At 42.8% G+C, this 23,734-nt stretch overlaps 1 protein-coding gene across 4 annotated transcripts in view; it reads right to left on the bottom strand.

Annotated features, from left to right (window-relative positions):
* The window catches only part of Calx (sodium/calcium exchanger 3), a 370,386-nt gene that overhangs the window by 28,432 nt on the left and 318,220 nt on the right, over positions 1–23,734 (bottom strand). For all 4 annotated transcript variants that reach the window (XM_089558541.1, XM_089558545.1, XM_089558544.1 and 1 more), the window contains one exon: positions 10,412–10,503. In XM_089558541.1, coding sequence (XP_089414667.1) covers positions 10,412–10,503 — 92 coding nt within the window. The remainder of the gene's footprint in view (positions 1–10,411; positions 10,504–23,734) is intronic.

The raw sequence follows: 23,734 nt of genomic DNA, 5'->3' as shown, positions 1-23,734 counted from the left end.
CAATTTTTGTTTTGTTACAACTGTTCACAAACGTGTTTGCTTATTTGAGATGCCTTTCGGGATAAAATTCAACACGCATCCTACTTGAAAAAGTTTGTAGCCTCTCACCCCCCTCTCTTTCCGCCTTCCCCACTTGTGGAAGTCTCAGCAGGGGCATTTAAAAGGCATTTTCTTTACCAAAACACCGCCACTGGAACGAATAAATCAAAAAATTTTTGTACGCAGACACTTATAAAACTGTGGATGGTAAAAGGCGCGTTTAAAGACAAACATCGAACGCTGGAAACCCTTCGCCTGGCTTACTACAGACAGAATGCAACAGGTAAAACAACAAAAAGAGAAACAAAAAACAGCCACTGCAAGAAACATAGCAACAACAAAACAGAGAAGAAACGGTAAGAAAGAAGTCATAGCTGCAGGAAACGCAAAAAAGTGGTCGGCGTAGCGACCACAGCGCTCAAGATAAGGGAAAAGAAAGCTGCTGAAGAACACAGAAACAGTATATACTTGGCGCAACTACAAAGCGGCACATTTATAGAGCCCCTACTCACTACGTAAGCGGCAATAAATCACACCACCGTAACGGCCACCACTACAGGAAAAGCCAGTGCAGCCCAGACACAGCCTCTACTCACTACAAAAGCTGTATACAACATGTCCGGCGTAAAGAACGTCCGTTCGAAGCACTACGGAAGCATCGTGAACAACGTGTGCGATAGCATACTTTGTTTTCTGTTTGTTTCTTAAAGTGCCGCGGTTGCCGCAAGTGAGTTATGTTGTCTCATGAATCAAAAACAGGGATCACCATACATAAAATTCGCTCGTGAGATATAGCAGCATATTTCAGATACTTCGGAATAAACCATCAATTCATTTTTATCGAACCGCTATGTCGTTCGATGGCTGGAAAGCCCCGATTCAGTAATGACTGTACTATTTGCTACAAGCCTGAATTGCGTTTTAGCGTAGGGCGCTTTTAAAAATCTTTCAAAACACTTCGCGTGGTTTAAAAAGTCTTGAAAAGCGCTATACGTTTGCTGCTATTTAAGCCTGTATAACACAGTATAATATGTGTCATGGGTTTACACTCACTAATATTTCAGGTCGACTTGTGCAGCGCTTCTAGTTTCCTTGCCGTTGACCACAGTAATTAAAGCATCAATGTTTAAGCTTAGAGTTTAATCACTTGTGTCCCGATAAAGCTCCGTACATTAAATAGACAGAAAGAAATTATACTCATACTGGGTAAAGCGCGAATAAATAAGAATACAATGCATCCTCTCTAGTTTACAGCAAAGACATGGAGTTTCAATGTGAGACAATGTCTTCAGCACGGCTACTGAAAGAAAACAATCCAAACCTACGCGATCACTCTTAGCCTATCTGAAAACTAGAAATCTCTGTGGCAGAAAATATTAACATGGAAGAACGAAAACGAGAAAGCAAGCATTTAACCGTCCTGCTAATTGGCACCAGACTGAAGAACAGTCTGGCACAGACTACCCAGCTTGCAAGTGCGAGCTACTACAGCAATCCTTTCCACAAATTTGCATGTTTTGCGAAATATTCACACGTTAAGGACCTTTTGTTCGGTGTCACGTTCTTAAGCAGCTCGCACGTATTTTCAGCTCCTTCAAATTTCATGGTTTCAGTAAAGATACGCCGAACAAATACCAACTTGGACAAGCAAAGCCGCTTCCGCTATTGCTGACCTAAGTAGATGTAATCTTTCATTGTCGAGCATTCACGCAAGCACAGCTACAGAGGACTGCTTATAAAGCCACATACTGCAAACCTAACTTTATTGCTCGACACAAACGTGTTCGACAACCCCCCTGTAGAGCATGAAATGTCTCAAGCAGCTCTTCTTTGACACATGGAGCCTGGTACTTCCAAAGCACAGCCAGATTTCGCTGCAATATGGGCATGCTTTATGTTTTGAAAAAGTTAGCCTTCAGGCAACACCGGCCAGAGATCATTTTTTATTAGGCAATGTCAAAGTTAATCATCTTAAAGCTGTTCCATTACAAGTTACTTGCAAAACCGCTTCTGCAAGACCTCATGGACTGCATAAACTGTGCAGACTGCCCATCATTTTTTTCACCAAACATGCAGCGTAACTGCAACTTTCTTCCTGTTCCTCATTGACGGCATATTAAATAATAACAGGTGCCTCGCGATATTACCAGGAACAGTATGTTGCTAAGAGTGTGCACAAAGCTGATCCTTATGATAGATTGTTCACATACAAAGAGGGACGCTAAACCCGCACGTTACTCTCCGAATTCTGTCACAGCCTGCTATTAATACCTTCTGAAGCTGATTTGTACTCACAACATAAATGTGATAAATTTGTTTCGCTTCTCTGTATATTTGTTGTTAAAAACATGATATTTAGGACAAAAAATCGTTTCTACAGGGAAGAAAGTAGTATATGTAGCATTTCACCGCTAAAAATACAAATTATGCAAACAAGAGCTTCCAGAGACATTCCTTGTGAGCTGTTTTCATTGGAGCGAGAATAATCATAAACGAAACTACAAAAGCATCTACACACTACAGTTCGTCGAAGAAGCAGCAATACGCGCCGTGGGCCTGGGAAAATGTTCTGCAGGCTAATATGTACAGACGGTAGATGAACATTCTTCATGACCAGTATGTCAAGGGTGAAGTGATGTTGGGTGAACGAAGTCAGCATATCCCTGGAATTCTACTGTGTCTTACAGATACAATCAGTGGAGGTTTAGGCACATAGCACTGAATTATGCATAGCCAACTCCGCTTCTATGGCCTAGATACACTCTGAATTAAAAGTTCACGAATTTATTTTTGAAGTTATGGAAATATACTTTTTTGAACTCTACATGCCGGCTCATCAAGTTTTGTGTTAATTTTGTTATCGTACGTGGAATCAATTAAGGCGTACGTATAACCTTGTTTACTGTCTTATAGGAGTGTATACATGAACGCTTCAGTAGGCTGTAGCAGTTCCTGCGGCCTACTCCGCTATATTCTTACAGATTAATACATGCAGGCTCCCCAGTTTTTAATATTATCGGGTGACACATGATCGCGTGGCATTTAAGCTTCTTATATCGGCGGGTTATTAGCGAATATTTTCGCAAGCACAAAGTAAGTCCTCTCCGGCGGGAGAGTCGTCTGCTGGCCTGTCTTTAAATGGTGAAATACGGCGCTAACATTGACAATCGCGTGATATAATTAAAAATTTGGAAGTTTGTACATTTTCTTTTCATAGCACTAGTGCGTTACAAAAGATGTCCTAGAAGCAAAAACTGCGGGCGATAAGATATTTTCAAATAAGTGGAACGAACAGGTAAGATGTGCCGAAGCGCTTCTATTTAGGCATCCTGGCAGGATAACATCTCTATACTTCTGCCTAAAAATTCAAGCACTCATTGTGATATAACGACTTCCTCTAACGCAGGCTAAAAAGCATCGACTTTTTTGTACAAAAATCCCAAGAATGCCACGGTGGTAGCGAGAAATAAATTTACACTTTTTTTCGTCAGTTCCAAACGAGCAATGAATCGTTATGATAACAGTTATATTTTGATTTTTTGCAATTCTAGTGCTTCAGTATCAATGCTGGCTTTCTCCAAGTGGTGTTTCAGCAAATTCTACTTCGTTATGTAAGCACTTCGCGTATCGCAAGTCCCTAGTCAATGTACTGTTCTTGTAGCTAATATCCCAAAACAAATAATTTTTTCAAATCTTTTCATTACTGTGACGTACTGTCGAATGACCATATCCTCCTGCAAGGCAGAGATGCTTCCAGAATTATTGTCAATAACTGCATGAGCAACTTTCTGCTAAACCACTTTAAATTTCAGTAGTTTTTGTTTACAGTACGCTGCTTTCAAAATGAGATAATGAAATAATCAACTAAAAAGAATGTCTACATTTTCTCATCTACGTTAATATCTCCCCAACCTGTAAAAACAAACGCTTTGATTGCGTTAAAGTTACATTAGTTAGCTTGTACACAGCTTTGCGTTCATGCATGTCTTTCTGATTATCTAGTGCTTGGAGGCGCATAGATTCGACAGGTCGCCAGCTGCGGATAACGATAGCACTACGGCAATTTTTTAAAATTCGAAGCCTTGATTCATTTCTAGAGCATAAATGAAGTATGAGCTTTTCGAACGAAGAAAGTACCAGAGAAGTATACGTAGATTTCAAATAATATGGACGCAATCCACCGATTCCTCTCTTTCCGGATCCTATTGCGCATAGCCGATCCTGATATTAAAGAAATTGTTAAACCGTTCCTTTCCTCTATTTCGAAGCCTTACATTTGTCACTTATGGCATGAGATTCCTTAATAAGTGAAGGATTTGGCAGGAAGTAAGTCGGCTGCAAATTTTACTGCCGTGTTACAAAGTTGTTCTGCTGCAAATAATACCCTCGCTTACTCTTTGCAGCTAATAGACTGTTCTATTCAAACAATTCTGCAACTCAGCCACGCGGTAAGTTTGAGCCGATGCCAGATTTTTTTTTCATTTTTCACTGGAAACAATATCCGATGGCTACTGCTAGTGCTTTACAAAGCCAACGTTTTACTAAGGGTTAGAATATGCAGCCAATATTAGTAGGCAGGGCATGCAATCGCGCCTTCACATCCAGACGAAAACGCTTGATCGAGACAGGCTTGCAAGGGACCAGCACAAAAGACTATGCACTAGTTAGCGTCTCGTGGCAACACATGACGTCACAACCACTGAAGAGCGCCACATTACGTCACGTCACATTACACCGACACGCAACAAACGACACTGAACAGCCCATCAGCGCCAACAAAGCACGTCATACGCAAAGCGGGAAGCGGAACGGCCACTTAAATCGAAAGGGTTATGTGAGCGCGAGTTTGTTTACAATGGCACAAGCTTACAGGCTACTTGGTCCAATAGGTTTAAAACCATAGAAATGCAATGCTGCGGTAAGTTCGAGAACAAGAACCACATGGCAGCATCCGGCAGCGCTCGCCCCGTAGTTTGTGTGCATTGTTCCAAGTTTTTTTTTGTAGTACAATTTTTATATGATTTCTCCATAAATCATGAAAGTAAAGCCTAATTATTCATCCGTAGCCCTTACCAGCCGTTACGCGTCAATCCATGCACAGAACACTGCTTCAGTATCTTCTATCAAGAAATGTCATCACCTGCTTCAGAAGCCCCGCATGTTAAGACTAGTTCAAAGTAGCATGGTAAGGGTAGATGCAAGATAAAAAAGAGGTAAATTTCAGCTTAAGCAAGGCGCCTTATTGTCCTCTGTCTGCACGGGTTATTCGGTTATCATTATTAATAAGCTGCATTCTAAGCTGGTTAGAATCTCACTGCACAAGACCTTGGCAGAAACGTATCGCTGCCAGCCTATACCCAACAGTTCTGGAAAAATGCATTTTTGAGCGCAAATCTTTGGTTAACGCAATTTTTTTAACATTATGTAAGATTTCACTATAACGATCAATATACACACAGATCACACGACGGCAGTCGTAAATTTTTGTTTCTTTTTTTGTCAAAAGCTTTCCTCAAAGGTTTTATATGGCAGTCTTAACTGTTCGATGCCGTGGATGAAAACACTTTAAAAGAAAGGTTTTCCTGCATATCAGAAGAATGGACCATTTAATTCAATAATTTCATCCCAGCATCTTACAATTTTTTTAATTTTCAAAATATTTCTCCGAGAATATCGAACATGGGATGATTTTTGAATGCCGCACGCATCAAAAAAGCTTCTTTAAGTTAAAGTTTTTCCCCTTGTATAAAATATTTTTAGCTCATTCTGCATTTTAGTTTCGTAGCCCGAGAAAGCAGCTACTGTGATTGCCTGAATAAACCAATGGGATGTTTGATGTAACGTTAGTTCTTCCCTTTAGACTTAACGCGCATTTAAATTCATTTCCTCTCAGTGCCCGCAGTGTTTCTTCTTTCCAAAAAAACTGCGTTATACCATCGCCATCTCTTCATACCGCTTCTAACGGAAACGTACGATCAAGATTTCGAAATCGACGCTTGCGAAAACATTGCCTCAACGCACGACTTACATTAAACAAGCTCAATTAGTCTTGTTGAACTGCGTGCGTGTGCGATGTGTTTCTCCATTTCATTTGTTATTTTTTACCTTAAGCAGTGCTGCTTATTTGTACATGTACACTTAAATCTCGCAACCAACACGACAATTCGTTTGTATGCCAGATTGTGCTCGTTATCCGCACTCATCACTCGATTCGTGTCCGTGTGCAGAACAATCAAGCATTTCCCGTTCCTGGGCAAACACGTCCTCATCTGCAGAGTGGCTCGATCGTCGAACGCAATTAGGGTGAGAGACGAACACGCCCCGCTGAGAAGACGGCCGGCAACGCCCCTCGACACTCGCTCTTACAACATGCGCCCCAGCGCCATCGCGCAATCCGATCTGTCGACACACGTATTGCACGTACAGTCGGAGGAACCGGGGCTGTACGAGGACTGTGAGCCGTCCGAATTAGGACGGACATTCGGACGCGTCGGTACGGGCTCTTGTTCCCCGCATTGCTGCAAGCATGACTGCGCGCATAAGCGAAGGTAGCGAAATGACGAAACCTTGCCTTTATCTGTTCCATTTTATTTTTAACGTTGTACCTTGCACCGTTTTCCTTTCCTGCTTTTGTCCGCACTAAGAGATGATGTATAGCGACGAAATCCTGGAACAAAATTGCGATCGTCTGGCGTGGCTCTTCCGCGGCAGCTGTTCCTTTTATTTCAACTTTTCTTTTCTGTATTTCGGCAAATATGTAAGGAAACCTGCGCCGGAGGAAACATCTGACTCCTGACACTTCAAATTGTTGAAACCAACAATAACATCTTTATATGGAATTTCATATCAGTTCGCTTCACTAGTGCTTCGATGTCTACTGCAGAACTTAGTGCTTAGGCTAATCGAAATTACAATAGCGACTTAGTACAAGGAACTACACTAAAAACGACGCCTACTCACGGGATACCACTGACGTAATTCTAATCTGTAGTTCCCAGAAACGTTCATTTTCCTTTCCTTACAGAAAAAAAAAATTAGACATTTGTTGCAAGCATTTTTAAATGAATATAAAATATGACCACTATGGCTTACCCGCCAATCGTATAACTTTCCTGGATCACACGGTGTGCAGACAATGAAAGAACAGCGGCATCTGTTGTCTGATGCTAACAACACCCTAAAAAGAGGCGAGATTTATTGCTGAAGCTTACAATGCGGTATTCGGCAATGCCGTCAAAGGCTACGAACATTCTTCTTCATCTGACGAAATGGGGCGCAATCCTTCAATTCCGTACACGCGGACAAGCATTTTCCTGATGACATGCTCGGGATTCTGTTCACGAGGGCGGCAAGCCAATTTTAGCCACGCCATCAGTAATCGTTAGGCAAACTTCCGAGGCGAGTCAGACAGCAGTTAGAACCAATCTCTGCGCGCGCCTCGGAAGACACGGAAGGGAAATGGGGCACACCGCACTCGAGCCCACCGCCCCCGAGTCCCGAAAGCGCGATGAATGATGACGGGCGCCTAGACGCGGACGTGCCTTGTTGGGCGTCGCTGATGGGCGTGCCTGCCGGCGGCTCCAGAAGCCAGGCGCGGCCGCAAAACCATCGCAAAATCTGGGACACCACCACAGCTCATTAGGGAGAGAGAGAAAACGACAGGTCATCCACGTGACGACAAAAAGTTGCTCATGCAGTACACCGCACCACGACCCAACAAGCCGCGTGTCCACGGTGCGAGCAGAGAGAGCTCTGTTCGTTTCAGTTCGACGCCAACGAATTGAAACGAACCAAATTGATCAAATTGAGGACATCGTCCCTTCACGCAGCCATCGACATCGCAAAATAAGGCCATTCCCCTTCCCTCCCTCTACACCCCGTATTCTTTCCTTGATTCCTGTGGTTGCGGCAACGTTGTACTGGCAGTTTTTTTTTTCTGCTGAAATGCAGTTTAAACTTTCTTTAGTGCTTATTTAGCCCTGGCCTTTGCTACGCCTTTCTGACCTCAACTAACCTCAGCTGAACCTAAGCTACAGCTCAGGCAAGGCGCAGCCCAAGTTTATTTTAGGCCTAGCTAAGGTATACCGGAGCTTACAGGTATAAAGGCACAGCGGAGTTTAAATGTCCAGAAAACATAGCTAAGGTTTACACTACAGAAGAACTAAAGGAAGCTTAGTTCTAGCAGCTAAGGCTGCTAGGCCTCAATTAGCTCTCGCAAGACTTTAGCTAAAGCTTAGCTAAGTACTAAAGTTCACGTGATAATTGTGAGAATGCTGTTGAAAAACTGCCCAGGTAACTGGATGGCTTAGCTGTGCTCCAACTCAGGTGATAGACTTTCGGACCATAGCCTCGGAATAAATATTTTGGACACAATTATTTCTTGGTGGCGAAGTGTAATTTTGGAATTTCTGAATATTAAATGACCCGACCTTAAAGATGCAAAGGCACCGCTTAGCACTGGGGTAGGTTAGAGCTGCTATTTGAGGTTCACAAGAGGGATGTTTCTGGCGCCTACCCGTGGTGACTACCGCAGCTTGTCGTGTTTTTTTTTTTTTTCTTATAAGACTGGCATGTTCAGGGGATTGTAATCAAACATCTTCTACACGAAGTTAGGCGAAACTGTTTGTGTATCACAAGCAACAAATTTTTCTGTAATGAATTTACATAACGACCACTTGGCTCCAAATGACTCCCACTGCTTCAGTAAAGCCATCTTATGAGGATGGTTAAACAGAATTATGGAGGTTCGCATCTGTGAATGACGGAGAGCAAAATAGTTAGCAGTAGCTGGCGAGTTCAAAGTTTAATATTCACGCTCTGATATCTTCTGTCCGATACAATACCGTCTCAGCGTTCATACTTTCCGTGGGGGCAAGGATTTCGGCATATAGGTAATTTTTCGTAGTTATATATTGCAGGTTATAAACTATGTTCCATGCTAAGATAAGCTATTGCACGTTATTGTCGCACTTAAACCTACATATTGTAAAGTTCTAAATTTTACCGTGTATGTATTTATTATTTACTGCGCGTCTTCTCTCTATCTTTGCTTTCGTACACAGCACCAAATACCCTGTAAGTACTATCGTTTCTTGAAGTTTACCGATAAGAACAAAGAGTGGAAACACTGAGTAGACTTTTTCCTTCACGTACTGCCACTTCCATTAGTTGGCGTCAGAAAGAATGACGCACAGAGACGTTTTCTTGCTCGACAGAAAGTGAGATAAAGCACTGCAGCATATGTCTTGTTACTGGCACTGCATTCTCATCGAAGAACCTTCCCGCTAACAATGTGGTTTGTAGAATTTATCGAACTTCCGATGTCCACTGTTGTCCCTCCGAGTGGACGACCTGCGACAGACGGCTAGAGTCGCCAACGAGCTTCCGCATTGTTAGCGTTTCCGTCCCTGGAACTAGGAACCTCCGAAGCTTTCACCTCACGCTGAGAGATGGCGTCCTCATGTGAGCCTCTGGAAGAATTGAGCTTCGTAAACTGCTAGCAAGAATTGATCGCAGCTGCTGAAATGCGTTCCCGAAGGCGTGTCTTATCACTGTATTCCTCTATTTTGTTGAGTACAAAAATTTATGGTAGCATCAATGACCTCATAGGTTCGTTCGTCGTCGTAAACGTTGAAGAGTTCTGAAGAAATGTTCTAACTGCAGTAGTGGACGTTGGTCTTTCTTTTTCTGATGGGTACCAGCACTCCTGTATCCAGTGTACTCGGTACGTTTACAGCCAAGCAACATGATTCCTGCACTAGTATAAGCAATATCTGTGCTGAAAGATTTCAAGCTTTTATGTTAGAAACTTAGGACCTAGCTTCATCCGGCCGGCCTTTGCTACCGATATTTAATGATAAAATATCATGGAAAATCCTCCTAAGTTGTATATTTCATTCTGAAAGCTTCTCATTATTAATACTGAAGAGTCTTTACGGCTAGAGTACTGAATAATCGAACGTCATTTCAAAGGCGACATAAAACGACTTTTACGAAAAGGTTGCGCGACCTCAATATTAATCATTTCTGGACGCATGAAACGTAATTGATCACGCATCTGAAGTGCCTAAATAGACAAAGCTGTCGTACTGAACGCTACCAACGAATACCTTGTGGTCGGCTTCGTTCGTAAAATGCGATATGCAATAAGTATTGCTATTTTCCCATTTTCTGATTACTGAACATAGCCGAGTGCTGAACGACTTCGGCTGTCAAGCGCAATGCCGAGCGGCTGCACTACGGTGGCCGACAAACTGCGGTGCGAAACAACAACACACAGTGGGCAACACACAGAGGCGGGGCACACGGCTACACTTGGACGCAGCATACGAGGCACGAGGTTGTGGGTTCGAATGAGGAGACCGAACATTACCTTCTTCGAGCTTCGGCTCCCCGAGTTCGATATAGAGGACGGCGTCTTTCTCGTAGGATTCGTTGTCGATGACAAACAGGGAGAATTCCTTGCTGCAATAGGAAAGGAGGAGGAAGAAAGAGAGAGAGAAGAGTAAACATCAGTTCATGTCTACGTTTGAACAACAGCAGCAACCGAAATTTTTGCTTGAATATGGGCACGGATGTAAAGCACACAGGATATCAGAGCACATCACTACTATACAGGATGTGTCACCCGAGATTTTAGGCAGTTAAAAAAAAAGCTTTTTTAGTTACAGGAGCGTTTTTTTTTTTCAATATAGCATTGGCAGCGGCGTACCGCATCTGAATGCAGCTAAGAAGCACTTAGTAATTGGCTTGTTAACTCATATTCAAAAACTTTTCAACTAATAATGTTAGTTTCCTTAATTCCTGAGGCGTGTGTAGCCCACTGTAACTAATATCCATATGAGACTTTGGAATTTTGAAAACGGAGTTACCCTCTGCGCTGTGGCCAAACAAATTTCGACTATTTGGAGAAGTTGCAAGCACCGAAGAAGTTGTTTTGCCTGTTAAAATTTTATAAACCGCATATATTTTTTTGCGATGTTGGCAAGGTTTGTTAGGCCACAATGCCGTGGGTAACTGCGTTTTTGAAATTATAGAAACTGATATGGACTTTAGTTACGGTGGGCTACACGCCTCTGAATGAATAAGGATGTTAAAAGTAATGGTTAAAATGATAACGGCCAGCCTACTAGTTAGATCGTCTTAAGTGTATTCGGATGCTTTAAACCGCTGACAATCTTATGCCGAAAAACACTCTTCTAGCTCGAAAAGCCTGTTTTAAAATTTTTAGGACATATTAGGTGTAACACCCGGTATATCCAAGTGCTAACAATGTCATCAAGGCAAGTCTCTCGTTTCACTCAAAGAGGTCAAATCCACAGTAGCTTGTCGGGGCTAATTGGTTTTGCATTATCCAAAACAGCACTGGAAGACAACGCAGCGTTTGTGTGTGTTATCCTTCGGTCTGTGTCTTCAAGCGCTGTTTTGGATAAGGTCAAATCCAAAAGTAAGCAGAAACAAGGCCCCTCTTGTAAAAACAACAAGCGCAACGCCACCAACAGTTTCGATAAGGTAAGAAATGTAGCAGAGATGTTACGCAGTGATTTGTGCACCAGACAAATCCAAGCATCCATCATTACTACGGAGGGTAAAAAGTGTGAATAACTTTTCTTGAAGACGCATATAATTTCGACCAAAAAAAAAGATTAATACTAACGACGTGAGCTACGATCTCATCAGGAATATTAATGAAAGCCATGCTCAAGATACGTGTTGGCCGCGGTAGGTGAATAAATGCAATAAACAACGTCGTGTTCTGAGAACAAATAGAAAGGCTCTGAAATTTCAATGCACAACCAGCAACTAGACTGCTATAAAAGCTGGCGCAGTAGTCAACTCTATAAAGCTTTAAAAACGATTATTCTGCAAGGCTAGTAGAAAATTTTAGCACAGAACTCCGCAAAGAAAGTGTATACATGATCCTAAATGTAAAGCTGGTGAAACTCGCCTAATGGCGATGGTGCAGCTCAGTAACTACGGAAGAGAAGTACATTTCTCGTGCAATTTAAGTAGTACATCTTTTGTATGTTAAAAAGCGGAAACGCAGAGACACGCCCCAGTCCAGAATGCGATAGATGGTCTGGGTGAGCATTTATCATGTCATTTCTTGCATAAAAGAACAATTCCAAAGAAAGGCGAAAAAAAATTGTATATACACACATGAAGTGTTCTATTTTATTGACGGGTACTTTCGGACGATTTCCTCTGCAGCACACATCGGCAATCCAATTGAAAAGCCAGCAACTAGCAGCCGCCAAAACAGCAGCAATACTCAGAGTAAAGTTGCTGGCTGAAACAAACCCTTCACGACATAAAAGGGGCTCAGAAGGTCGCAAACCAACATGTCAAATTCCGCATTCGGGAATCTAATCTTTAGGGCGTGGCCAAACCTTCGACTGTGTGGTTGATATAATAAAGGGGCGTTCAGCTCCAAAGAAAACCTTCGTGTTAGGGAAACTACAGAAAAGATTACAATTGAACATGTGAAAACCCTCTGCAGCCGTCAGTTCAATCAGTAGTGCAAATCAGAGCTCTGGGCTGAGATAGAAAACTGGGTTCACTGGCGCAAGCTATTCTCTCTGGAATAAAGCATGTCGTCAGAGACTCGAAGCTGCTTTCATCTTTACTGTTGGGCTGTTCATGCCTAACACTTTTCTTTGACGTGCTATGCAGCATAAATCGAGGCACACAGTAAAAAAAGCATAATACTCGGCGTAAACAAAAGGAATGCTAAATATATTGCAATCGGTCGCAGGCAAGCAGCCAACACTAGTCGGTTGTTTCTAAAGGGTTCAAAACGAACGCGGGCCCTTTATTACCATACCAACAGCAACACACCATGAAAGTTTAATGTAGGCTGCTTTCTGAGATCAAGTCAAAAAGTCAAAGAAGGGTATACAAAACAAAAACCTTTCTTAGTGCGATGAAATGAGCGTCTAGCGTGGTTCCAGCCAGCGACAGGCTTTCACAAACAGCAGGACGCTGCTTCCAGACAGGAGCGCAAAGAAGGAAAAAAAAAATAACACCCACGACATGGACTTCGACTTGATTTGAATATCGATCGAGTAAGATTTATGCGCCTTCAGTCTCTTGTCCGCGCGAGGAACGGAGGCATTGTGGTGGAGAGGAACGCGGTTACTTCGTTTAGCGGGAGCAGCATTCTGGCAGTTTCCGGAGAGGCCAAAAGTGAAAAACAAGTCGATGCGAGGAACGAGGAGAGTTGTCCCTACTTTTGCTTCCCCAGTTGAGCGCCGCTGGAAATTCGAAGAGAGCAACTTTGAATTTCTAATGCTCTCAGCAAATTGAACTTTTTGCTCATTCCGCTGTTTTTCTTTCTTTGTGCTTGTTTGTTCCACTGCGCTGTACGAAGAAGTCTCTTTTTCTGCCTTTCTAAAATACAACACACGCTATTGTTTCCCCACCGCAGGGGAAATTTTCATCCGTGAGAAAATAAGAGGAAGGGTTGACAGCGTAAAAACAAAGTTTCAAGAAATCGCAGTAAGGGCATCAAAAGAGCTCTGACCTAGACTGAAAAGCGTTCCGCTCCGTGGCATAGCGACGCATTTATAAATTCATTAAAAAATTGTCAATGTTTTTTTTTTGTCACAACACTGAGGAACAGAGTGCAGAAGAAACAGAGCGTTCATTCTTTTTTCGCTTGAACACAGATGGCACGAAATTATATTTTTTTCTGACAAATCAGGTGATCGATGACGAACGGCAAACAGATCTCTACGGACGTATTACGGTGCCTATTCAGACTGCTTATGATAATCTTCGGAAAATGAGGTCATACCACGAATGCTCACAAGACCAAACGAATGAAAGATGAGACTCAGGCCCTTCGTTGAAAATCTGAAGACGGATTTTGTGAAGTGAATTCCATGCAAGACAACACTGAAACAAAACCCACGGCAACTTTAAAATAAAAATTCACAATACTTGCACCCGCCTTTCAAACACTCATCTAGGATCAATCCGACTAAAATAGTTCATCGACCAGTCAGCTGTGCAATTATCCACAAGTACTCATTTTTTCCAGGTGCCAGTTGTATTGGAAAAAATTACCAGAAAGTGCTGCTGAGTGTACGTTCGTAGATTAACTTGTTAGTATTATTCAGACATTAACTATGACGTTTGTGTCCCTTTATTCGTGTGTATGCGTTTTAGATAAGAGAACATCTATTTTATGGGTGTGTACCTCCTGTCTAGACTACAATAATGTTTTTTAAATAGCCCGGCATGGGCCTAAAAATGGCTGCTGTATGTTTAAACAAAAAATAAAGATAGAAGTTTTCCCGTGACGCACCAAACAGACCCGCTGCAGTAACGAACGTGCCGTCATCGCCTGCACATGACCGGCAACGTTGGACTGACAGTTTAGGGTTTATGGGGGTTCAACGTCCCAAAGCGACTCAGGCTATGAGGGACGCCGTAGTGAAGGGCTCCAGAAATTGCGACTGCCTAGGGCTTTTTAACGTGCACTGACATCGCACAGTACACTGGCCTCTAGAATTTCACCTCTATCAATATTCAACCGCCACGGCCGGGATCGAACCACGTCTTTTTGATCAGCAGCTGAGAGCCATAACGACTGAGCCACTGACAGTTTATCGACCTCATACTGTAACCTTATACCTTGTAATACCAGGCGTATCCCCTAAGAATCCGAGTGTAAAGATGCGAATTTCTTATCCGCTCACAGAACTGCCTAAACTTTTAACTTAACTGCCGAAGCAGTATTTTCCTACATATATATCAAACCAAGGTCACAGTTCTCGCCAGTTTTCAGCTACTTTATGTTCCCATGTTGTTACAAATTCACGTTTGCGATGGGAAAAAAATAAGATGTGTGTACATACATAACTAGCTAGTGCAACTTTCAAGAGTACAGTGTAGAGTGTACAGCGTTCAGCGTTTTGTCGTGTCTAGTACGCAAGTGTAATCTACATCTGTGTCAGTGCATGTGTCTAATATAGTGCACGAGTGTAACTTTCTACTGTGCAGAGATCAGTGCATAGACATTTCAAGCGTACGTGCCTGTGAGCTTGCTTGTTAGTGCACATGTCTATGCTCCGTTTCATACATCAGGTGCAACACTGCCAAGCTAGCGCACTTGGTAACGCTTCCTACATCCGCAATCAAAAAGTAGTGCACTCCTTATAGCGAGCGAAAAATATTGAATGTTTTGCCTGCAGGCCAATTACATTCAACACAAGTCACGAGCTTGATTAAATGCACTCTTATTGCTGGCAACAAGTTGTCGTTTTCTCCTGCCTTTAGACAAATCAGCCACAAAACAAGCGCGAAGTAACACGTCTCCCTTTGTTTTCTTCCTGCGGACTACTTTCGTACCTTTCATTGCACCTGGCGTCTGAAACGGAGTGTAATGCTGCGTGTTCAAGTGACTTTCTAGTGTGCTTGTGGGCTGGTTAGTGCATATTATATTAGCTGCCAGGACAATATAACGAATACGAGTATTGTTCTACACTACACATTATTTTGACATTGGAAAGATATCGACACCTCCACTCAACTACTGTCGTGCACGCTGAAGGTGGTAAGAAGGCAAATAATCATAGCATCGCATGGGATAATGAAGTGCAGAAGGTTAAGAAGAAAGTGGTTTATCAATAGAAAGTAAATTTTTTAGGAGCAATCACTCCAAAAGAGAAGTGTTTCGCTTTCTATTAGCCAACCTGCCTCGGATTTCAGTTCTGAATACACAAACAAGAGTTCGTTTTAAACTAACCACCAAGTACTTACTGGCGACTTGAACAAGCAAACTGTAACACCTAACCCTCTTTGTTTCATCCCAGTCAAGGATTACAACTATAAAGTGAAATGTCCACCACCTCAAAAAAGCGCCTAAAAGTCAAGAACATGGTGATTAAGTAGAGTGCACTGATATGTCTGCCGGTGTTAAAATTAACCACACAAGGCAGTATTTCAACCGTAATCAAACGAACTACTTCAAATAGTTTCTTTCATTTCGTTGTGCGAATGGGATTCTGTTGAAGGTAGTCTATCGAGAGCACATCAATTCAACGAAGAAGCAAAGATATAACCAACGCCATGGGAAAACTGTCTATTTCGCAGAGATCGCACATAGAACTTTCAGGGTGCATGTCTAAACACAATTTTTGAGTTCAAGTCGAAAGTTCTCGTGGCGCGTGGCACACAGAAGTTTTTATTCTTATTATGTGAAGGCACTAGAAAACAGAAAAGCAGCTAAATACGGCCATGTCCATCGCAATGAATGGGCAAGCAAAAAGGAAACAGAGGTATTCACTATTTATTTGCGTATTCTGTTGCATAAGTACAAGTGAGAGTAAACAAACATTTATTGAGTGCTTGTATGAATGACAATATGGTGCATTTATCAACTTACTACGTTGCCGTATTAAATTCATAAGATAAAATTTATAATTAGTATGTCAGTAAGTAAGGCCTTCGTTAACTATACGCGCCTTCATACCACAAGAATAAAAACTCGAGATCTCGAGAGGCATTCTACGCGTCTAAACGTCTGAAACGTTCGAAACTTTTCCCTTTCATCTTGTAGCTCTAATTTACTTCCTTCTTCCTGGTGCGCACCAAAAACAAGTAAAGCGACCCGTCAAGAACCTATAGTGGCGAGCAAACCGACAAGGATAAAGTTTAAAATGCAGAAACAGCCGAGATGCAGCACCCATTCCCTCGAGCATTTTTCTTACGAAACGAAATAGAGACACAAAAAAAAAACTTCGGGAAGAGGCGTTCACAAAGCCGCATAGAGCCTCTTATACCTCCTAGATAGATCACGCGTTTCCATTCTTTCCACTTGAATTTCGCAGCGACCAGAAGCGCCTGCCCCAACTCGGAGGAGATCAAAACGACTCCGCTGAACAGAAGTCGTGCGAGATGCCCATATGGAGGTGCAAAAAAAAAATGCTTTCAAAAATTGAAAGCAAGACGAAAATTGGCAGCACGTGAAGCCGATTTATGGCCCGCTAGAAAATAGCACCCCACCGTAGTCGCACGTTCGACGAAGCGAGTAAAAGAATAGATATGACAAGAAACAAAAATAGACAAGGGGTGGGGGAGACGAGGCAGAATCCAACTCGCAAGAACAGAACGGTGAGAAAGTCATGATGAATAAAGGCGATTTCCCTCGAACCAGATAGGATACAAGGTAAAGCCCAGGAACCGGTGACGACAGAATCTGGGAAGGAGGTGTTTCAACGCGCGGAGTTGCCGACATGCCTTAGCGTTCCGCACAAAGACACTAGAAGCACTTCAATCATAGGATATATTGAGGCGAAAGCCATTAAAGGCTCTCACTGTCGTCCGTTAACACAGCGTGTCACACTCGTTTAACTCTGGAACTAAAACGGATAAAAAAAAGCAGTGGTTGCTTCAGATAGAGGAGGAAAAAATGAACTTAGAAGCCAAGTTTGATGACTGCAGATTATTTAGTAAATAATTATAGGCTAAAATGTCGAAATTGCATCGAAATAGAGCGGACGTCGATAAAGCCACGGGAACTGTGTGACGCCGCATCCACCTGAAGTTGTCACAGCATAGTGAACACTGTCACAGAATGGTCGGGAAAACGTCGGATTTGTGTCAAATTAGATATAGAAATGTATCATTACGCGTAATTAAGACTTAAGATCCCCGAATGATGTATAATTTGGGTATCAATATAGCCACGGCAATTGTTTGACGTCACATCCACCGGAAGTTGCCACGGCATAGTGTCCTCGGCTTTCGCCTCTCAACACTTTAGTTGCCAAAGTGTCCTCGCAATTTTTTTTTTACTTATTTTCACATGCTCGCGCACTGTGTAAGTCTAGGCAAAAAGAGAATAAGAAACACAACGCATCTTGTCTCAGAAGACAAGGTGTGGAAACTATGGAAATGATTTTAGCAAGACATTCTCGCCCAGAAAATGAAACAAGAGCTTGAAATCTGATAGTTTTTCATGCAATCAGAAGCATGGTTCGCTCTTATCCAATGTAACACCTGACAGAAACAACGCGCTACAGTTCAGTATATGCACAGAAATCCGCACAGGTAAAGTTGACTTCAATCAAGCAATGAGGTGATTCATTATCACCCGCAACAGTGTTGTCTTGTGGCAACAAATGCTTTATAACCATCATTTCTATCCAAATCGATGCGCTCAGGTGAGTGCTAATGAATAAAATATCCACGGCCACAAAATAAAGGTTGTATACTTAATCGCGCCGCGAAGAGCTCACATCGACCTTTAGTAAACGTGAATGTAGTAGCCTTAAATTTTCATTTTCGAAACGTAATGCTTGCACTGAGGCCTTTGCGTTCTAATTTTCTTGTCGTGTTAATACCCACCTTCAACCAAAATGTCACTTCATTCTGAATACTAAACGACAGCACAGAAGGATCACCGACGTCTCTAAATTGTCAACTATACTTCCATCGAGGGAATCGCTGCTTGCTCCATCCTTGCACATTACGTTGAACATTTTTTGCTGCATGAATGTAGAAACTAGTTATAAAGTTAAACGTCGCAAAGGATATAAACACAGAAAATACAGGGTGGATAGAGAACGCCATATACACCCTGTATTTCTTGTGTTTATTACCTTCGCACCGTTTAAATTTATAGCATGAACCAACTAGCACTATCAAAGACGAGACACAAGAGAAGGACAAAACACAGGCGCTGTAATTCGTAAAACATGTACCAACCAGCCCGTATTTGCCCTCTTCTGCAACTAGCACTACAGCAAGTGCAACTGTAAATACTATAAGATAATAGTTTTCAAGCATGGAACCGCTTTGCACATATTTTTCCACATTTATTTTTTCATTACGCAAATTGAAAGCAAGTCGTGAGTGAAATTCAGTTAGCGGAAAACGTTCAGAAATATTATTGAACAAACCCATCCTAACCCTCAAGGTAACATTCACACGTTACGGCACAAAATATAACGTGAAAATCACAGCGCACAAATTTAGTTACACGGAATTCCAAAGGAAGGGAATAGAATGCTTCCGCGTGGAAGAAATATTCATTGAGTGTCCAGGAATTTCAAAGTATTGCATTCAATGCATTCAACTTTCAAAAAAAGAGCTAGAGTGGGCAATGTATCGTTGTTACAGGGGATGCCTAAACAACAAATGCATAAACAAAGCTAGCCATGCTTATCGCTATATCTGACTGTCCCCCCCCCCCCCTTCACAGCGGACTGAACTCTGGTACACTTACTATTTTTACTGAAAGCTATGGCTTGAGGTAAACGAGTTTGGTTTAGGTTTGGTTTATTGGGGTTTAACGTCCCGAAGCAACTAAGGCTATGAGGGACGCCGTAGTGAAGGGCTCCGGAAATTTCGACCACCTGGGGTTCTTTAACGTGCACTGACTTTGCACAGCACACGGGCCTCTAGAATGATTTCGCAGAATAGCACACGGGTAGCGTAGCGAAAGATGAATGCGACAAACCGCGGTTCCGCTTACCTGCAGTTTACCCTGGACGTCTTGCTAAAGTAAAATGAAAGTTAAAAAAAAAACAATTGAATAAAATCGTCACCAAATGACCGAACAGCTCGTGCGCGGGATAGCCGGGTCAGAGTTTCGAAACAAGAACGCGGAGAACCAAATCTACGGCAGAGAAGGTAGAAGGTCTGCGTCCCCACCTGCTCCTTCCGGAGTGTTTCTCGTAACGTTCGCACTGATCGTTTTAGTTTCTCGGGTGTAAAGCAGAGCAGTGCCGCTCTGTGCATGGCTACTCTCCTCCTGACCACTCCTAGAGATAGGATTCAAGTGCGGAGCGCTGCAGTCGAGAATGGCGCTTAGGCTTAGGAGAGTAGTGCGAAAATTCAAAAGGCACGCCGGTTGCGAAAATCACGTCGTTACGCCACGAGTATAGAAATAAATATGAGTGAAAAAAGAAGAAAACACCCGCGAGAGACCGCGAAACGCAGCGTCAAGGAAAAAGTCTAGAGCAGTGGAGCGCTAAGAGGATTTCCCAGATCTGACAAAGCGACCCAGTTACCCATGAAATATGCATGGCATAAAATTGCTCAGGTACGGGAACCTGCCTCTGGCCTGCTTGATTCTTTCGCACATATTACCCCTCTGGGATAATTTTTATTCAATAAGAAGATTTTATGAAGAAAGCATTCGCACCTAGTAATTTCCTTGACAATGTTTTTTTTTTTCTTAAGACCCCCTTTATTTCTGGCACTGATCGATAGACCAAGGATAGTAGCTTCAAGAATGAATGAAATATACTGGGCAACGACCGCATCCCATCTGCATCTACTGACGGATACGTATGAGTGAATCTTTTCTCAAGCAACATAATAACAGCGCGCATCTAGTTATGTCCAGCAAACGAGCTCTCACTGTAGACGCCAATCTTCAACTTAACCGATTTTAATGGGCGAAAGCTACTCTGTCGACTATGACTACGAGGAACGCCATACTGGGGAAGACTGAAAGACTTTCGCTTGGTGAGGTTTTTACCATCGGACTCTGAGTGCACGAATTCCTTTCCATCTCACCTCAATCTAAATGTGCCGGGGTGCCGAGTATTAACCTGCGACCTCGTGCTCTGTAGCGGAAACCTAAGAAATGAAGGCTGCTTGTAAAAAAAAAGTACGCGAAAATCAAATTTCTTCAGTACGAGCTTTGGCGTAAAATATAAAATGCAGCTTTAAATTACAAAACCGAAGTGCGTTTATTCCTAATAGTTAGCTTTCTACCATGCTGGAACATTACGCAGTGCAGGATAAGGAACCGAGAAACCTTAACGCTAACTATAAGGCCCATATCAAAAGTCATGTATGACTGGTTGACATACTTTTGAAAAAGAAGTTCAGTGTGCACAACTTTATATGATAAGTTTCTAACGGGGACAGCGCAGGTGGTGCTCAACTATCTTTCCTAATCATACGAACTGCTATGCTGATAGAGCAAACAACGGTCGCCGAGGCCTCGCACATCTCCGCTTTCACATACTTCAGCGTATCTCCATACATGAGCGGCAGAAGGACACACGCGATAGGTGAGCTCATTACTGAGCCTGATAATGAAAATGCAATTTTGAAACATTTATAAAACAGCAATGCAAACGGACGCGCATTATCATATACAGTACTCAATTCCATCCATATATGTGACAGCACCAAAGGTCGGTGGTCACAATAAGGCGCATACTTATTCTCTCGAGCATACTTGCAGGCAAAGAAACCTGGCCTGCTGAGAAGCTACCAAATGTGAACATGCGTGGTCATGTTTGTGCGTGCGTGCATGCGTGTGTGTGTATGCGATGATAAGCTTCACTGACCCGAAAGACGCTGGTTCGATCCCGGCCGCGGTGGTTGAATTTCTTTGGAGGAGAAATAATTAGAGGCCCGTGTACTGTGCGATGTCAGTGCACGTTAAAGAACCCCAGGTGGTCGAAATTTCCGGAGCCCTCCACTACGGCGTCTCTCATAGCCTTAGTCGATTTGGGACGTTAAACCCCATAAACCAACCAACCAACCAACAAATAAGATCTTAAATGCGCTTCCGTAGCAGATTTCTGTGCAACATTTACATAACAAAGCAAGTGGTCTAGAAGAAGTAAGGCCTCTAATAATGAACTGCAAACTCCTGATAGTAACAGACGCACTCCTACTGCGTAAAGCAGCGGCTAGCCTGAATAAAACTACTGTCTAAACACGCGTCCGTAAAGCGCATAAAATACGAAAAACTTAAGTCAGGTGCAGACTGCAACGTTGCGACCGTTAAAGAAAGAACGCTAATTTGATTTCCCCTTTGAATAGTCAGATGGCTTATTTTCTTAACATACATGCCGTTACGTTGTGCTAATAATACAGAACACCTTCACATGATTGTTCTCACTTTGTGGCCTAAAGAGAAGATGTCTCACAGACATGGGTATTTAAAGAGCAGCTTAAATCAAAGTGAAGCGAGAGCCCTTTATTCGAAAAGCCAAACAAAAAAAAAACGATCCTAAGATTTACTTCTGAGTACATGAAGGAATTGGTGAGCGCTAAAAACACGGAAAAGGAATGAACACACAGGACGAAGCGCTTTCTAACAACTGCGCGTGCGTTCCTTCCTCTTCTGTGTATGATATAACGTCAAATGTGTGTATATAGTCATGTTCCTTTTGAGATTAAACAGTTGTTAGAAAGCGCTTCGTCCTGTGTGTTCGTCCCTTTTCCGTGTTTTTAGCGCTCACCAATTCCTTCAGGTATGTATTTCCAACTAGCCCCAGTAGTAGCTTTTTTGACTTCTGAGTTTAAGCCATTATGCTTAGGGGAGCAACCATAGGGGAGCCATTCGTTAGGGAGCAACCAATTAGTATCTTCATCACGGAATGCACATTCATTTTTCACATTTCCGTAAGGACCAGTGTCTGTGAAGGAAGGATGAGAATTTTTTTTCCTAACACACCAAAAGCACCGGCATGTTTTGATAAGAAACGTAGCCTGCATTACGAATTTAAGATCCGAGGTAACACAAAGAATATGAGCACCTCTGCACTGCGTCAAATACAAGAGAAACAAAAGTCCACATCGCATTCACTGTGTCAGCGAGTGAAGCGAAATGGACTGACTGGAAAGGATAGCCTACCGAAAATAAACGTAAAGGCAGCATGTAGAAAGCGCACACGAAGTGCTATCATTCTCCATATTTCTGGACTGGGCGGACGCGAACTCGCTTCAGCAGTGATGTACGGCTGTCGCGAAGCGACAGCAGAGAAGTAGCCATCTCGCGAGGGGGCCCAGCGTAGCCCCTTTATTCACGCCGACGGTGTGTCGGCGCCGAGATAAGACCACCGCCACAGTCGTACCTCAGTTGCAAGTGTCTACCGTGACACAGCGACTGAGCAAAAAAATTATCTGAGTTCCCTTGCACTACGCTGGGCACGGCGTGTTGGGTACATAGGAAACGTCAACGGAAAAGTGAAGGAGTGGAAGAAAGGACACTTTACACACCTTTCACAGTGTTACAGAAAGAAAGAACGAGTCTTTACAAGTAAAGGAAAAAAAATAGGTACCACACGGCGTAGCCAAACCAATGTTGGCCATCGCCGTTTGTGCCCGGCTGTGGTTGCTGTGCGTGTCAGGAGATTTGTGCCCGCAGTTCAGTTTAACGTTTATCTTTCAGCTTTATTGGTACGACTCTTCAGTAAAAGAACTTTCACAAGTCTCTCGTGTGGCACATGGTCGCTGACGCCGTCTGCAAGAGAGACACGAGTCAGCCTTGTCTATGCCCCTCAACGTATATAAAATGTGTGTAAATGTTATGTTTGTTATTTCTTCGTCCAGTACCGTCTCAAAGGAAGCACCTTTCACACAGTGCGCGTCAGTTGCCGACCACGAGATACTGCGGTCATTAATGTCCAGAAGCTTCCTTTTATTCCTCATTCGCGCTTTCTGTTGTTTACGTTAAGGATTTAACCGCTTATCTTGTACGTGCGAGTGCAATCGGAAAGATGCAAAGAATACGAAATTAACGAGTGGGATTGTTACAACGACAGCATTTTTCTTACGCTTTTCAAATGGTGGTGAATTTTCACACTATGCTAGCCGGCCCTTTCTTGGACGTAAGCTTTCGGACGATCTCGATAGCGCATTTGAAGTGTTTTATGGTGCATGCAAATCTTCTTCTCTAGTTTAGTTATAGGCCCTGCTCTGACGCAATTAATCA

This window comes from Amblyomma mixtum, chromosome 8 (assembly GCF_055824585.1).
Source record: "Amblyomma mixtum isolate Tamu chromosome 8, ASM5582458v1, whole genome shotgun sequence".
In the NCBI taxonomy this organism is placed as follows: Eukaryota; Metazoa; Arthropoda; class Arachnida; order Ixodida; family Ixodidae; genus Amblyomma; species Amblyomma mixtum.
This window is presented reverse-complemented; position numbering and strand designations above follow the sequence as displayed.